At 43.1% G+C, this 19045-nt stretch overlaps 1 protein-coding gene across 1 annotated transcript; it reads left to right on the top strand.

Annotated features, from left to right (window-relative positions):
- Positions 1–9037: 9037 nt before the first annotated feature.
- On the top strand, positions 9038–14387 carry LOC125547387 (putative fatty acyl-CoA reductase 4). The gene is made up of 10 exons (XM_048711273.1): positions 9038–9212; positions 9316–9419; positions 9629–9831; positions 10918–11018; positions 11609–11804; positions 12402–12563; positions 12790–12871; positions 13008–13274; positions 13383–13510; positions 14219–14387. Exons 1-10 carry the CDS (start codon positions 9134–9136, stop codon positions 14385–14387), a joined length of 1491 nt encoding a protein of 496 aa, XP_048567230.1. The 5' UTR covers positions 9038–9133.
- Positions 14388–19045: the final 4658 nt, after the last annotated feature.

Raw genomic sequence — 19045 nt, 5'->3', positions numbered from 1 at the left:
CAACTTTTTGTATCCACGAGATCCCATCTCGGGCCTGTTCCGGAGCTCCGCCGGAAGAGGGCCGTCATCACGGAGGGCTTCTACATCATCATAGCCTCTCCGATGAGGTGTGAGTAGTTTACCTCAGACCTTCGGGTCCATAGTTAGTAGATGGATGGATTCTTCTCTCTCTTTGAATCTCAATACAAAGTTCTCCCCCTCTCTTGTGGAGATCTATTCGATGTAATCTTCTTTTTGCGGTGTGTTTGTTGAGACCGATGAATTGTTGGTTTATGATCAAGTCTATCTATGAATAATATTTGAATCTTCTCTGAATTCTTTTATGCATGATTGGTTATCTTTGCAAGTCTCTTCGAATTATCCATTTGGTTTGGCCAACTAGATTGGTAGTTCTTGCCATGGGAGAAGTGCTTAGCTTTGGGTTCGATCTTGCAGTGTCCTTACCCAGTGACAGAAGGGGCAGCAAGGCACGTATTGTATCGTTGCCATCGAGGATAACAAGATGGGGTTTATTTCATATTGCATGAATTTATCTCTCTACATCATGTCATCTTGCTTAAGGCGTAACTTAATACTCTAGATGCATGCTGGATAACGATCGATGAGTGGAGTAATAGTAGTAGATGCAGAATTGTGTCGGTCTACTTGTCACGGACGTGATGCCTATATACATAATCATGCCTAGATATTCTCATAATTATGCTCAATTCTGTCAATTGCTCAACAGTAATTTGATCACCCACCGTAGAATACTTATGCTCTTGAGAGAAGCCACTAGTGAAACCTATGGCCCCCGGGTCTATTCTCATCATATCAATCTCCATCACTTTAATATTTTTTTGCTATTTGTTTTGCTTTTACTTTTTACTTTACATCTTTATACCAAAAATACCAAAAATATTCTATCTATCAGATCTCACTCTCGTAAGTGACTGTGAAGGGCTTGACAACCCCTAATCGCGTTGGTTGTGAGTAGCTATCGTTTTGTGCAGGTACGAGGGACTTGAGCGTGGCCTCCTACTGGATTGATTCCTTGGTTCTCAAAAACTGAGGGAAATACTTACACTACTCTGCTGCATCATCCCTTTCTCTTCGGGGAAAACCAACGCAAGCTCAAGACGTAGCATTGAAATCCCCGCATCCTCAGCCGAATCCCTCCTCTCTCCCTCACTTTCCCCCTCTCTCACTTTCCTTGTCTCTCCCTCATAGTCCAGCGGTGGCAGTCGCCCCTTCCCTCTCCGAGATCCATCTGGTGGGTGGTCGCCGGAGCTCCTCGCCGCCGCCAAGATGCGGAAGCGCGACCTCGGCATCCTCCTCCTCGCCGCCTTCATCGTCTTCTTCTTACTCCAGGTCAGCCCTCGTCCTCCCTCCCTCTCCGATTCGATCCGGAACGCTAGCTGACCCATCCCCCTCCTCCTCTGGCAGCACGAGGGCGACTTCTCATCCCGGGAGGCGTGGTACCACCTGTCGGACGACGGGTCCTCGATCAAGCACGACGTGGACCGCCTCCCGCCGCCGACCTCAATGGCGACGGCCGCCGCGAGGTGCTGCTCCCCACGCACGATGCCAAGATGCAGGTCCTCCAGCTCCCGGCCCATGCTGGGCTGGCCTCCGGGGCCGCCCTCGACGGCTTCCACGAGGCACGCGTCATGGCCGAGATCTCCTTGCTCCCGGCCAACGTGCCCGCCTCATGGGGTCAAGAATTTTTTTTGGTTTTTCAAATTAATAGTAGTAGCGCGGGTCACAGACACGAGCTACTACTAACACATGTACTAGTATTGCGGGATGCACCGCGCTACTACTACTAGTTAGCTGTAGCGCCGTAGTAGTAGTGCAGGCACCCGCGCTACTACTAGCCTTTAACCCGCGCTACTACTAGGCTTTTTCCTAGTAGTGTCCTTCCTCCTATATATACCTATGTACCCCCAAACGATCAGATACGAAGCCAAAAACCTAATTCCACCACCACAACTTTCTGTATCCACGAGATCCCATCTTGGGGCCTGTTCCGGAGCACCGCCGGAGAGGGCATCGATCACGGAGGGCTTCTACAGCAACACCATAGCCCCTCCGATGAAGTGTGAGTAGTTTACCTCAGACCTACGGGTCCATAATTAGTAGCTAGATGGCTTCTTCTCTCTTTTTGGATCTCAATACAATGTTCTCCCCCTCTCTTGTGGAGAACTATTCGATGTAATCTTCTTTTTGCAGTGTGTTTGTTGAGACCGATGAATTGTGGGTTTATGATCAAGTCTATCTATGAATAATATTTGAATCTTCTCTGAATTCTTTTATGTATGACTGGTTATCTTTGCAAGTCTCTTCAAATTATCAGTTTGGTTTGGCCTACTAGATTGATCTTTCTTGCAATGGGATAAGTGCTTAGCTTTGGGTTCAATCTTGCGGTGTCCTTTCCCAGTGACAGTAGGGGCAGCAAGGCACGTATTGTATTGTTGCCATCGAGGATAACAAGATGGGGTCTTCTTCATATTGCATGATTCTATCCCTCTACATCATGTCATCTTGCTTAAAGCGTTACTTTGTTTTTAACTTAGTACTTTAGATGCATGCTGGATAGCGGTCGATGAGTGGAGTAATAGTAGTAGATGCAGGCAGGAGTCGGTCTACTTGTCTCGGACGTGATGCCTATATACATGATCATACCTAGATATTCTCATAACTATGCTCAATTCTGTCAATTGCTCAACAGTAATTTGTTCACCCACCGTAGAATATTTATGCTCTTGAGAGAAGCCACTAGTGAAACCTATGGCCCCCGGGTCTATCTTCATCATATTAATCTCCTACTACTTAGTTATTTCCTTTGCTATTTACTTTGCCTTTATTTTACTTTGCATCTTTATCATAAAAATACCAAAAATATTATCTTATCATATCTATCAGATCTCACTCTCGTAAGTGGCCTTATAGGGATTAACAACCCCTATTTGCGTTGGTTGCGAGGATTTATTTGTTTTGTGCAGGTACGAGGGACTCGCGCGTGGACTCCTACTGGATTGATACCTTGGTTCTCAAAAACCGAGGGAAATACTTACGCTACTTTGCTGCATCATCCCTTCCTCTTTGGGGAAAACCAACGCAGTGCTCAAGAGGTAGCAACCGCCAGGCTGCCCCGACGCTGTCCGCCGTCGCCCGCGCCCCTGCCTTGGCCCGCCCCCGCCGTCGCCGTTGCTCTCATCGCCGTCGCCGTAACTCGAGCCCCTGCACCGGCCCGCCCCCGCCATCGTCGTCGCTCTCGTCGCCGTCGCCGTCACCCGCGCCCTGCCCCGGCCCGCCCCCATCGTCGTCGTCGCCCCTGCCCCGAGCCCGCGGCCCTACAATTAAAAGTTAGATTTTTACATTATATGTCTTGTTTTTTCCAGCTTTTTTGTTCATATATATGATGATTTGTTTTTTTTATTTTTTATAAAAATGTATATATGTATGTATGTTCTCTGTGTATATATGTTCATATATGCAAAAGTTAGATTTTTAGAAAAGTTTTATCTATATATGTTCTCTGATTTAGTACATTTTAGGTTAGTTTCATTTTTAGTAAAGTTTTAAATATTTAGGAAGAAGGAAGAAGAAGAAAAACTTTTATATATGCAAAAGTTACATTTTTAGAGAAGTTTTATATATCTAGCTAGGAAAGGAAGAAGAAGAAAAAGAATGAGAGGAAAAAGGAAAATAAGAAGAGGAAGAAAGGAGAAGAGGAGGAGAGGAAGAAGAGGAGAAATAAATAAGAAGAGGAAAAAAGAAGAAAAAGAAGAGGAGAAGAAGAATGGAATAGAGGGGAAGAAGAGAAAATAGAATTTCCTATTTTTTTCTTTTTTTCTTCAATCTTCTCCTCTATTCCTTTTTTCTTCTCCTCTTTTTATTTCTTCTTCGTCTTCTTATTTTTTATCGGGTATGTCATTGTCGATATACCCCGTCCCGATAACTTCAACATGAGGGGAGGGTCGTTATACCCCCTCCCCGATAACATTATTTTCCCATGTATGTATGTCGTCATTGTTGATATAACCCCCTCCCGGATAACTTCGACATGAGGGGCGGTCGATATATATACCCCCTCTCGACCATGATAACTTATACCACGGGAGCACCCCCCAGCCTTCTCGCTCGACCAAAACTCTCGAGGACACCCATACCGTAGAAAAAAACGATGTCGGTCTCCTACCCCCTCCCGTCGCGCCCCTACCCGACAAACTCTCTCGAGGCCACCCCAAACCCTTGAAGCGTTGTCGAGGCCACCCCAAACCCTAGAGAAGCAGTGTCGAGGCCACTAATATGATTCCTTATTGTGATTAGCTAGCTAGTTCTACATTTGCCACTAATATATCCATCTGTCATGTTTGAATAATAATTGCCATGTTGTAAATATTTGCAGAAACTATGGAGCACCCCCGAGATGAAGCAACAGAAGCGGTGTTGGGGGACATAATCGCAAAAGGAAGTGATGCCGTCTTGTCATTTCTCAACGACACCGATGGTCTGGAAGGACAGGGTGAAGAAGCAGGCTATGATTATGATGGTTCCGGTGACACAATGCTGGTGCAAGGAGACCGTGATGACGGCTCCGGTGACTGAACCGAGTCCGGCCATGTATATATATATTAGTTAAGCCTGTGCTGACTAGTTAATTGATGCATTCATTGTTTTGGTATGTACACATATTAATTAACTCTCGTCTTTCTTCTTTTTTCTAGCCCTCTGGATCGAGCACAACTTCGGTAAAGAGAAGAGGCCCAAAGAAAAAGTTGCGCTCGGATGAAAGGTTTGAGATCACAGCAATCGCACGCAATGGCATGCCGATTGAACCCATCCGGACAAAGGAAGCATTTGCTGCTCAGTGCGGGGTTCTTGTTAGGGACAAGATCCCGATCAGCATCCACCAATGTTTTAAGCCTAAGAAGGAAGACCCTGAGGTGTGTTATGTCGACGATATGCAGAAAGATTATCTTTGGACCGCGCTGAAGGAAAATTTCACACTACCGCCGGAGGAGGATCCGGAGAAGCCAGTTATAGAGCAATTGATCAAGTCTCATGCTCTTAAGAAGATGGCAGAACTATTCAGGAGGTGGAAGAATTAGCTGAAAACATTGTTTGTCGACCAAGAAAAGACACCAGAATTCATTGTCCGGTATGAGAAGATCAGAGATCATTGGCCCGCATTTGTGGCCCACAAGACATCGGACAAGAGTAAGAAGATGTCAGCGACAAACAATAAAAATGCTGCGAAGAAGAAGCTTCACCATCGCACGGGGTCAGGTGGCTACCTCAAAGCCTGGCCGTTGTGGGCCAAGGCTGAGAATGACATGACTGATAAAGGGGTCGAACCAGAGACATTGAACTGGCCAGACCGTTGCCGGACTTGGTTCTTCGGGGTTGGCGGAAACTTAGACCCTGTATCAGGGAAGTGCGTTTGGACGAACAAGCAACTGAGACTACCCGTCATGAGGCTTCGGGAGTATATCGATGCAGTGCAGGAAGGGGCGTTCGTTCCAGATAGAGAGAACGACGAGCTCACAATGGCCCTCGGGAATCCTGAGCACCCTGGACGGACACGAGGCACGCCAGGCTCCGTTCCGTGGAAGGCTGGGTTTCCAGATGCAGGCGGTTACAAATGTCAGGGGAGGAGGAAGAAAGTGGAGCATACCCAACTGCAGGTGCTGCACGTAAGGGTACAAGTGATAGAGGCACAAGAAGCAAATCGCAGCAAACGACCTGCTGAAGCTTGCCCCGAAGCTACCCCGCCATCTCAGCGGAGAAGCAGCGTGGCTTCCACCGAACTGCTTCTGCAGGAGCTTGTCTTCACAGCTCCTGCTAGCTACCCTGTGGATGCGATCATGGAGTCCCAAGATTGCCACCTTATGACGCAATGGATGAAATTGAAAGTCAAGGCGGCTGTTGGCTCTCTTGCACCTCCTGAACCTGGCGCAACCTATCACTGCCGGCCGATTCCAGAAGGATATGCCAGGGTGATGGTGGATGAAATAATAGACGGATTTGAGGACCTCGAGCTTGACCACCCTATGGGTGAAGGGGAGACTCGGCTGGGTTCTTCTCTGAAGACTCCATGCCAATGGCTGAAAGCTCATCAGCCTTCCGAACTGGATGCCTCCACCTCCTCCTCCTCCCCTCCTCCTCCGACGAGTCAGGGCACTCCGCCTCCTCCTCCTCCTCCTCCTCCTCTGGCGAGTGATCAGGGCACTCAGCCTCCTTCTCCGGCGAGTGGCGGCACTCCGCCTCCTTCTCTGCCTGCGCCGGCACGCCCGAGTAGCCAGCCTCCTCCTTCTCCACCTCGTCAGCAAGGGCGGAAGAGACCCGCCGCTCCGACTGCTCCGGTGCGTCGTAGTCCTTCTCCACCGCCTCGTTAGAAAGGAAAGAAGACAGCCGCAGCCACTCCGTCTGCTCCGGCATCTAGTAGTACAGCCAGAGGCGGGAGGCAATACAGATTCGTTCCTTCTCTGAAGACTCCAGAGAAGTTACCATACGAGAGGACCCTGGAGGAAAACGCAAAGATCGTGCGAGCCGAAGTGAAAAACTTCTTTGAAGGGGTGAAAGCAAATAAACATCCACCTCCGGAGGAGAAGATACATCCGGTGAAAGCGAACCGCACTCTGGCTGCCCTGAAGAAACCACCAAAGTCTCTGCCGAAAGGCAACTATGAGCGCATTATTGAAAGGTCATTTATCAAAGCGGAGCGGTCGGGAAGTACTATGATCAAAGGTTAAAAGAACGATGAGCTGGGAAAAAATTGCCCAGCTCGGAGAACAAGCGAACCAATCGTGGCCCCCGCTCAAGGTGTCTAGCGATATCGTCGCTAATGATCCGAGGATGGTGCCCGGTTATACCAATCTTGGAGATTACCTGCCCGACGATGTACATTATGATTTCTTGGAGGTGGACGAACACAGATACGAGTACGGGAAGCCTCTCATCAAAGATGAAATATCTCTAACAACGATGATGCGAAGATTCCATGATTGGTACATGAAAACCTGCAGAGGGTCTGGGGGGAGGAATATTTTGACGCTGAGAGTTAAAGAGGAGCATGACCTCGTTGGAATTGATCTGTTCATTGTTCCATTTGAGGAGTTCTTCCAGTTTTTCAATCAACATGCCCTCGATAAATTAACGGTCACTTGCTACTTTCTGTAAGTACCACATTTGTTATTAAGTCTACATATATAGGTCAGCTCTTTCATTGCATGTATTTATAATTATCCTCACTCTATTATGCAGATTGAATATCGCCGAATTGAAGAAAAGACAAATCGGTTATATTGGGTTCGTTAACACAAATCTCATAGATCCATATACGGTTGAATTTAAGGCCAGAGAGACCGAGGCCAACTTGCTACGATCGTTGGTAATAAATGAAAACAAAGATATAATACTCTTTCCTTACAACTTCAAGTGAGTGTTACTGTCTTGTGCATATTCGGTTTCCTTTATTACTCCAGGTTATAGTAATGTAATTGATGAGTTATGCATGCATGCGCAGGTTCCACTATATTCTCCTCGAGATTAAGTTTGAGCAGGGACTAGTAACCGTCTTAGACTCGAGACGAAAAGATCCCCAGGAGTATGCGGACATGACTGAAATGCTCGACAAGTAAGTTAAATCGATCATTATCGCACCATATCGGCAACTTTGTTCATGTCCTGATATGAAGTAATTGCTTTCTTCGTCTGGCACGGTTTGGACAAAATTCACCTCAAAAGCTCCGGGACTGCCGAAGAAGCTGCAATTTAGACACCCGAAAGTAAGTACTACTAGCATGTTCCGCGCATCTTCTAGTGATTCAAGCGATAGTTTCATCAATATCATTTATAGCATGCTTGCTTATCAGTTTGATTGACATCTATTTCTTGTAAAGTGGGTGTGGCAGGAAGCCGGGAATAATTACTGTGGATACTACATTTGCGAGTCCATCCACCAAACGACCTGTGAGCGGGGCTACTCTGACAAACAATATGAAGTGTGTAAATAATAATATTCACAATTTTATTTTATTACCATCATTTGTGTTGAGTTTCATTTATATATATATATATATATGTGTGTGTGTGTGTGTGTGTGTGTGTGTTGACCCCCTTCTTCAAATTAGATGTTTCGGATGCGGGATGAACTCCTACCACCAGATCGTATGCGAGCAATTCAAGAGGAATTGACGGCATTCTTTCTTGACCACGTGATCGATAAAGACGGAGAATACCATGTGGACCCTGATTTTATATATAATTAAGAGATTATATTGTAAGAGATAATTATATTGTATATATGTAGCCAGTAGCGTCGGATAGATATATGAGAACTTATTGTTCGACCAAGCTCTCGGAGAAGGAGAGGTGATCGATATCACTTCTCTCTGTATGCATATGTTCATGACGATCTTCTGTTTCCTTCATTTGCTTACTAGCTAGCGTGTCGAGTCCTCTCTATACATATAGTACGTAGCGTCGACCAAGCACGGAGATAAGAGAGGACACTTCTCTCTATTAATTAGCTAGCTAACACAATATATGAAACACCTAAATTAACCCCCCAAAACCCCTAAACCACCCCTTTCAAAAAAAACCCTCAGCTCCTGCCAGCTGCTGACGCGTGGACGCCTATTGGTCCCGGTTGGTGTCACCAACCGGGACCAAAGGGCCTCCTACCTGGGCTCGCCACACCGGCCATGTGCAGGCCCATCTGTCCCTGTTCGTGTAAGAATCGGGACTAAAGGCCTAAGGTTTTAGTAACGGCCCTTTAGTTCCGGTTCAACTACCGGGACAAATGGCCCTTACGAACCGGAACAAATGGCTCTTTTTCTACTAGTGCGCCCCGCTACCCACTTCTCCCAAATTCAATGTGGACCCCTCCACCCTGATATTTTTGGCTATACAATCGCACCAGGCCACATCCATATAGGTAAGGCGAGTGCGTAAAATCTTTCACGACCTAACTCACGCAGGCTCTGGATCCACTATAAGAGTGGCAGCCGTGCATCCTCATGGTCTAGCTAATAAGCTACCTCACAACGCAGGCACAGCCTCGTCCTGAACCCGGCCGGCTTGACTCCACTTTTCTAGCTTCCAGGAGAAACCCCACTACCTTTGTATTCTTTCACGTTCACCGATGGACGCTGGTGCGGTGGCTGGGTTCTTCCGGGACAAGACCATCCTCGTCACCGGCTCAACTGGCTTCATTGGAAAATGTACGCTGATGAGTACTAATACCAAACACACACACACACACACACACACACACACACACACACACACACATCTTTGCATTATCTAATACGTATACGCATATAGTGCTGGTGGAGAAGATACTGAGGGTACAACCAGACGTGAAGAAGCTCTACCTGCTGGTGCGCGCCCCGGATGCTGCCTCGGCCGAGCAGCGCATCCAAACCCAGGTAACAAACCAAAATCGTGCATTTTTTCTCAAGGAGGGTAACACGGCCTCTACTGCTCTACATCATGTGATATACACAACCATAAAATCCTGCAATTGTTGCTTCCAGTTGCCGCAGCTGCCATCATGCTATGCGTGCTGTATCTGAACAGCGCAACTCATTACACTGCATATTCATTTAGTCAGTGTTAGTTACTTTTCCTCGCGCAGGTGCTGGGGAATGATCTGTTCAATACCCTGCGAGAAAAGCATGGGCTCACTGGTTTCCTGAAGCTCATTGATGAGAAGATAGTTCCGCTTCACGGAGATGTCGGGGTTCAAAACTTCGGGCTTGACAGCTCCAGACTTGATGCCCTCTGTGAGGAGGTCGATGTTATCATCAATGGGGCAGCAACTACTAGCTTCTATGAAAGGTACTGGTTGGGGGTGTCCGATGTCAAAGATCAAACAGTTGAATAATTCCAGATTTTTTTTACTGATTTGTCTTTTCTTGAAACACAGTACACAACACGCAGACCACATCTTATCCTCTGAGCACCTTTGAGAAAATGAGCTGATAGATATTGAGATTGACAAAGTCATCATGGACACCTTGTAGTTAACTGGCACACCATACCACCAGTAGAATAGCTCCAAAAAGACTGAATAAAATATAGGAATGTGTGAGCACGTCAAGTCTAGGACTTGAATCCGGATGATAGGTTAATTGCATCACAAGGAATTTTTTTTCTTTGTTTTCGAAAAAGAGGATTACCCCCGGCTTCTGAACAAGCGATGCACATACCCATTTATTTGAAAGAGCAGTGTAGCAAAGTACGAATAGCATCTCAATTAAACAAGTTCAAGAAAGTAAACAAATAGGCACAACCGGTAAAAATAGAACACCATCACTAAACACCTATAATACTATTGGACCACCATCCAAACTGTTATATGTAAACCGTGCTCCCATGTCCCATTGGATGCACCCAAAGGCCATAAGCTCCCTCACTTCGACACAATGTAGTAATGACCACGAAGGGATCCATCTAGATGCCAAGTAGATAACCTGCAAAAAAAATGTCGTCTTAAACACACAATCACTCTGACAGTTACAAATAGACCAAAGTAATGCACAAACTCCCATGTGAATTCATGCCGCTATATTAGGCTCCACCCTACCTAATCATTTACCATACAGATTTGAGACACTATTAGGTGGAGATATGTTAAAGAACACATGTATTGTTTGCCATAATAATTTGGCTAGTGGGTGTGTGAGAAATAAACATTGAATAGTTTCCTCGTGACCACAAAAACATCACCGTTTACTCTCCTCCAACCTACGTTGTGTCAAATTGCCATTTGTTAGAATCACTCCCTTGTACACAAACCACATAAAAATCTTGATTTTTAAACGAACCACAAGGAACCTAATGTTTTTTTATTTCTTTTTACTGATTATTTTGCATGTTTCTTAGATTTTATTGCGTGTTAATTGAACTTTATTGCATGTACAGGTATGATGTTGGTCTAGCATCTAATGTTTTAGGCGCCAAATATGGATGCGAATTGGCAAAGAAGTGTCGTAATCTGAAAATGTTGCTTCATGTTTCCACTGGTATGTTGGTGTTTGTTCATATAAACCCACTTGTCCAAAATCCTATTGTCTGCGGAAAGTCAAAATAGAACACAGTGGGCCACATAGAGCTCTTTATTTAAGAAAAATCTACGAAGGAATTTGAAAACCTTAACAATTTCTGGAGTTTTTTTTCTATAGATGTACATAGAGATATGTTGTATTTATGTGGAAATTTCCATTACCATGTCTTTGCAGTTTTGGCCTACACACAAGATAAATATGTTGATCAAAAGTTGATTTACTTTTTGTTTGATGGATGATCAGATTTCGCATATTTGTAAGCACATCTATAGATATCCGTGATTATTTTTTGGCATTTTCGGAATCATGTAAATATGTTTTTTCACAGTTTCTGGAATTTATTTTTTGTGTAGCATATAAATCGCCGCTCCCATATATGTGATGATTAATTCATCAGAAATGGAGAATAACTGTACAATATGATGAGAATATATATATGCTTAATGCTTAATCAACTACAATAACCATGTTGACATGTACATGCAGCCTCCTGCAAGCTCTCCAAAAAGAATCTTTAAGAGCCATGTCTTTTTTTGTCTGTATATTAGCTTTTGTAGCTGGTACCCGAGAAGGACTTTTACCGGAGAAAGCACTCCAGATGGGTAAAACACTACGGCAGGGATACCACATGGACATCGAAGCTGAGCTGCAGCTGGTTGAGATGGTCAAGGCTGAGCTCACAGCAGCTAATGGTGGTAGCTCAGGCCAATTGAAGGCAACAATGAAAGAACTTGGCTTAAAGAGGTCCAAGCGATTTAAATATGTTACTCCCTTTATTATAAGATATAAAATATTGACCTGTATTTCAAGAGAATGTCCAGGGAGAGACGATAGCATAATTTTCTCCTATATTTCCAATCATGTAATGATAGCATATTCACATAGGCAATGTAAATTATCTTTTATGTCGAAGTAGTCAAAGTCATTTCACAATGTGTTTTCATGAATATCTCTTGTTTTCCTCATGGGTTGAGTATATCCATGGAGAGACAAAGAATTTTAATCAAAATTTTAAGTTAGTTATGTCATTAATAATCTGTCTATCGTATCAAATGACATTAGACCTCTTGTTTGGTAGATCATGACCAGTGCCAAATTAGAGAGGTGGTTGATAGATCTGTGTCTGTTGTCAGGACTGCAAATTGTCATGCTTTAGGTGAACAGCTTCTTTTTGAAAATGGTGATGAAAAGCTATAATAATCGAACGCTAATCAAAAGGAATATCTGATTAACAAATTTATGAAAATATAGTTGATTTGTAAGCTGAGAGAATACAAGATGTACGACAAACAACTGGATTTGCTGTATGACAGTACCTAATTTGTTCCTGAATTTCTGAAGGGCCTGCCATTTTGGATGGCCAAACGTATATACGTTGACCAAGGCTATGGGGGAAATGGTACTTGGGCAGCAGAAGGGAGACCTTCCTGTTGTAATTATTCGACCCACGATGGTAACCAGCACTTATCAAGATCCAATTCCTGGGTGGATAGAAGGGGCAAGGTATTCTCAAAATCTATACTTAATAGCAATCGATATTAAACGGTGTCGAATTATTTGTTGGTGCAAGGCAGGAGCTCTGTCGAATTCATTAAGATAGAAAAAAAAATACAGGGTGACCCGGTTTACATGTATGCTGAAAAACTTGTCCTGCTGTAAAAATAATATACCAGAGAACACATATTTATCTTAGCCTCAGATCATCACTTTACCACAATTTTATGTCCAGGACAATTGATGCTATAATTGTCGCATACAATGAGGAAGCCTTCCCATGTTTCATAGGTGATCGCAAAGACATAATGGATGCGGTGAGTAAAATACAATGATATGTTCTGACAATTAGGGTTGTATACATGTTCATTGAATTCCAGGTTCATATAGTTCTCTGGCTAATCTGATTTGATGCTTAAACTTGACTGATACTAATAGTCTCTGTATATATAGGTCCCTGCTGACATGGTGGTAAATGCAACACTGGTAGCCATGGCTGTTCACTGGAATGAGAAATCACAAGCCATTTACCACGTTTGCTCATCACTCAGGAATCCACTGAATGGATATGTTTTTGAGGACGCGTGTATGGATTATTTCTCCATCCATCCTCGTGTACTAGAGAATGGGAAACCCCTTCAAAACAGAAGACCATATTTGTTCAAGAGATTCGCTTACTTCCATGCATATCTGATCCTGGTGTATAAGCTACCGCTTGAGGTATATAATCATATGTTCTATAATTCATACATACATGCCAATATTGCGTTCATATACGGTATAGTGACTCACATATTTTTGTCATATCTTTTAATTTTTACTAAACAGATGTTGCATGTGGTGAGCCTATTATTCTGCGGGTTGTTTTCACAATATTACAACAAGCACAATCAAAGATACACTTTCTTAATGCTCTTGGTCAAGCTGTACGCACCATATGCCTTCTTCAAAGGACGGTAAGATTCATCTTCTGCGTGTGTTCCATTTTAAATTAACATTTTGGGCACCGACATGGTCAGCGATAGTAGTTTTTTCAGTACCTTTAGCGACATGGTCAGCGATTAGTTTAGGAATATTGGTCCATGTACAAGTAACTTATAACCCTTTTTGGTCACTAGCTACTTTGTCTAGTTTATATGTTACTGTTAGAATTTATACACGTGAGTTAGCTCGGTACACTAGTAGATAGGTCCTTATTATGGTTTGGACGAACTAGAGTTTCATGGGGTGTATTTCCTTTTTTCGAAAAGGGGCGCTTTTATTACTTAAATGATTTAAGCATTACATCCGGCCTCTGCATAACTAAGATGCACACAGCCAAATAAGGTCCTCTCATGCAAAGGAAAAATAAAAAGGCGAAAAAGAAAGAAACAACGGGGTGTATTTCCTGCATATCTTTATTTATTAATTACTCCCTCCATCTCAAAATAATTGTCGCTGATTTGTACAAAATCAGTGACACTTATTTTGGGATGGATGGAATACTCTATTAAGTTCGCTGACGGGATCTCTGGCCCCTATAGTTTTATGTCAAAACGAATGTTGATATCTCTATTTCTTTCACATTAGCTCGGACTTTGACAAGTAACATTACACTTGCGGTGCATATTTTTACTTGTATTTTATATATGTTGATCCAATTTTATTTATGTCCTTTTGTGAAGCTTTGATGACACGAACTTAACAAAATTGAGGATGGAAGTAAAGATGGTTGGCAAAGATGGCAACATATTTAATTTTGAACCCAAATCTATCGATTGGTACTCGTACCTCTTGAGCGTCCACGTTCCAGCTGTGCTTAAGTATGGATGCAAAAAGAAGGGACGGGAATAATTATTTTTTATCCTTCCTAACCCCAAAATAATTGAAGGATTGTCTTCTTGAGCAAAAATCTATATCAACGGCTAAACGACACTATTTGTAATAAATGCAGCACATGCAATGATATGATTTGTATATGTGTATATCTTTAATATTAAAGGCTAAAGGTATATTCATGGATCCAGACGATGCTCATGTGTGATAGCATATGTCAGTCAATTCAATGTTGTGAAAACTGGTGTGTGCAGATACAAATGGAAGAGGAGAGGAATCAACTATTTACAAACCAAAGAAAAGAAGTATAGCTAGATGTCATCCGGACAAAGGAATTTAAAAGCATCCATCACGCATGAATAAAACCCCCCGCTTGTAAACAAAGATTGGAAAACATATGTGCGATATGGTACGAGCATGTTTAGTAAAAGAAAACATATATGATGCCCAGACCTACCTCAAAAATTATTGGTGACATACGCGTTTGTGATATGTACAGTGCCCCAGACGTTCCTCTGTTGGGATCATGTGGGATGAGAGGCTTATCGGACAAACCATCCCGTACGTGGTGCAACTTTTTGCGATGCTCAAAATATAAAGATAATTCATGAAAAGACAACGTGTGGGCTAAGTGGCCTATCACATACACTTTCCTCTCTCGAGCCTTTTACCGTGCGGTGCACATCACATACGTTTAATTATTCAAAAATGTGTGTGGTGCTATTCCTGACGCACCCATTTTCCTTTGGCTAACTGTGTGCGGTAAGGCTTCCCATCACACACGTTCATCCTTAGAGCACCATTTCCGATGCGTCTATCATCACACACATTTCCGGTCATAACATATGTGTGTAGTAAGGACGTTTTGATTCATGGCACACATTTTTATCGACTAAAGCGTGTGTGTTGTTTTGGTTCATCGCACATGTTTTTGCATCAACGAAATGTGCCTGCTTTAGGTGCTCATCACACGTTTTGCTATGTGAAACCTTGTGCAATATAATGACCTGCACAGCTGGTTTTTCCCGTAATTTAGTCCATGCAAATGAAAAATCTCCCGAGTTCAAAAGTAGGCAATTAGATATTTCATATTCATCATATAGATACCCAATTTTCATAGGTTTGTCCACCATTGCCTAATTCAAATCACATTGGCATATGTTCAAGCATTATAGAAACACTAGATTAAAACAAGAACCACAACAACATTAAAGACGGTAAAGAGAGAGGCAAAAGACATTCTACTTGTTCGTAGGTAGAGGCGGAGAAGTTGCATGCCCATATTATGCCATCCTCCACACCGAAGGCATGCACAACTTCAGTCCATTCCCTTGTGATGACCGCACACCCATCCTTCCCCATCTTGAGGAAGACTTCTAGCACATCGCTGTAATATGTGAAATACTTCAAATTTCGTTGATCAACACCGCTCATGTAATTTGTGAGATAATCTCGAGCAAATTGCTTTGGAAAATGCCAAAAACTAAAACATTCGGATGTTTTTGTCTAATAACTCATTCTGGGTAGAAAAAGAAGGTTGTATAGTTCTTACCATCCTAAAGTTCATCATAACAATCTTTCTTAATTTCCTCACTTGATGTTGGTTCATGAAAATCTCATTGCCCCATATACAGAAAGAGTCAAAGCGAGGATCTCTACCCCTGACATCTGTACCTACAGGCAAGAAGTAAATATAGAAAGTAAATTGCAATTGCACTATTATGTAATATATGCCATTGGATGAGGCTAACATGGATAGTGAACAACACCTCCCGTTGTTACACTATATATGAACATAATTGAGGTAAAACTAAAATTACCACACTATCAATGATAGCTTGATTGTGAAGATTCAACATGCTAGTAAAGTGATAGAGATAACAATGGAAAAAGCGTGTTAATTATGACAAGCTTAACAACAACCACACACTAGTCGAAAAGGGGGCAAAGGTCCAGGCCGGGTCAGCCCATTAGTCCCGGTTCGGTCACGAACCGGGACTAATGTGAGCATTGGTCCCGGTTCGTGCGGCTAAGGCATTAGTCCCGGTTCACCTGAGCCCTTTTGTCCCGGTTTGAGGCACGAACCGAGACTAAAGGGTGCGGTGCCCTTTAGTCCCGGTTTGTGTCTCAAACCGGGACTAAAGATTAGACCTTTAGTCCCGGTCTGAGACACAAACCGGGACTAAAGGTCCCATTTTCAAACTCTACCACCACCACCACCCCCACCCACACCCCCACCCCCACCCCCCTTGGATCGCCTTTTTTGTTTCGAAAAAATCAAAAGAAAGTGATAAAAACTTCAAAAAATAAAATCCTTCGAGAGATAGTTATATTACTACATCTACTAGTTAGGAAAATTTAAAAACTTAAATTTGGACATGTTTTGCAAAAAATGTAGGGAAAATGTAAAACGGCTATAACTTTTGCATACGATGTCGGAAAAAAACGTATAATATATCAAAATGTTCAGAACGAAAATCCGCTTCCGATTTTGACGGCCTATGGCCTGTTTGCATATTTTTAGAATCCTCGAATTCTAAAAGAAAAAAAAAGTTATGCTCAAATTTTAGTTATTTTTTTGAATTTTTGTTAAATCTGGTCAAACTATGGTCAAAATACTTATTCAAGAAGTATTAGTGTTACTAAATAATTATTCAAGAATATTAGTGTTACTAAATAATTATTTCAGTTTTTTTGAATTTTGGTCAAATATGGTCAAACTGTGGTCAAACAATGGTCAAACTACTTATTCAAGAAATATTAGTGTTACTAAATAATTATTTCAGTTTTTTTGAATTTTGGTCAAATCTGGTCAAACTATGGTCAAACTGTGGTCAAACTATGGTCAAACTACTTATTCAAGAAATATTAGTGTTACTAAATAATTATTGTTTTTTAGAACAATAGTTTCAAACTCAAACAGTGAAATTCCTGAGGGTTAATAGGATTGACATCTTAGTATTGTCAGGAAAACAACAAGTGCAGACTTGGAAACAAGGGATAATAGAACCCGGAAGTTAAGCGTGCTCAGGCTGGAGTAGTGACTAAAGGGGGAGGCTTTAGTACCGAGCCTTTAGTCCCGGTTCCAGAACCGGGACTAAAGGCCCTTTATCTACTAGTGACATAGTTCATACTTAAACATCACATTGCATAATTGAACATCACCTTGTGCATAATTGAAATAAATAAGGCATAGTTAAACATTGCATGACATTGTACAGGAACAAAGTCCTAGTTGGACGCCCCCCCCCCCCCCCCCCCCCCGAAGATCCACTGGCAAACACATCATGGGTTCCCTACATGTTGTCGCATGTCATTGGGGTGTCGCCGTAGAGAGTCTCCCGCCTCACAGGCAGCAGCGCAATACCCCTTCCCAGTTTGCACATGAGCTATCAGCGGCGCCGGCGGCGTCTTCTTGTGAGTGGCAATGGCGGCCGTTACCTCCAAATCGACAATAGCCAACCTCACAAGGGCGATGTCATCAACACACCATCATTGTTGGCAAGTCAACCACTAGATAATACTTACCTCTCCTGCTTCCACAGTTCAAGCTCATGCTGCTCTTGCTCACGTGCGTGCTCCTGATTCTGCTTTCTAATGCGTTGTTGCTGCTCACAAGCGCTACTGTGGCCACTTCTTACATCTACCATCGTAAGGAGACGAGGGGTGTGTTGTGGAGGAGATGGGGAGCATGCGTTGCAGGGGACGCCGGGGCTAACAAATCCTAGGTAGAGATCTGCGGATTTGACAGCCTTCTCGATGAATTGGAAGGAAGAGAGAACACAACGAGTTCAAACTTTAGTTTAAACTTGGATTAAATGCATTGGCTGACTTTGTGGTGCCTCCTATTTGACATTTTGTGATTTATTTAACATTCTTTCACAAGACGCTACTTTCAAATATAGCACGTCCGACGTTTGTTTGCACTTCATAGCGTGTATAGAATCTGGAGAAGGGTGGCACTAAATCTTGTAGCGCGCTATTTTTTCCTTGGTCATATCTCACTAGCTCGAAGGTAAAGAATTACACAATGTAAAACATGGCTCTAGTACAATAGTGTAAAGTGCGACTGTATTAACTGACTTATTCACTGCCCTGCAAAGTCCGGTGTGAATGGTTCTTTTGAGCTCCTAGCTCCAATATATTCTACCCTTGATGAGGTGGCGGAACCACGATTCAATTAAACCACGGGCCAAAAAAATATGATACAAATAAACTTTGGCACTTGTAACTATCCAAAAAAACCTCATACATTCCCTATACATCTTTTACGTCTGCAACATGGAATTACTTTCGATATAAAATGCATCAAATGGACATTACACAGATACAGTTACACGTAGTTTTTCAATCCGGTTTCAACTGAAATTTCATCATACATACAGGAGAGCTTGCTTTCTCATAACTGGGATCAGTTTCATTCAACTAAGTGAGGCCACACAATAGTTTTGGGAAACGTTTCTATATGGTTCGCCGGCCGAAACTTGGGCCGGTCCAGCACGAGACGTCTGATCGCATAGTGATTCCTGCATCACAGACGCACATCGATCGCAAACCTCAGGAAAAAAAAGTGCACATCGAACGCGGGGACAGCTGGCCACGTGGACTGGCAAGCCCGCCTTATCTCTTCGTCTCTAGATTTTTCTGGCCACTCCCCATCATCTTCTTCCCCTGGA

Source organism: Triticum urartu, chromosome 3A (genome assembly GCF_056163025.1).
Source record: "Triticum urartu cultivar PI428250 chromosome 3A, HENAU_Tu73, whole genome shotgun sequence".
Taxonomy (NCBI): Eukaryota; Viridiplantae; Streptophyta; class Magnoliopsida; order Poales; family Poaceae; genus Triticum; species Triticum urartu.
Note: the sequence above shows the minus strand (reverse complement) of the source record. Positions and strands in the feature narration are given on the sequence as shown.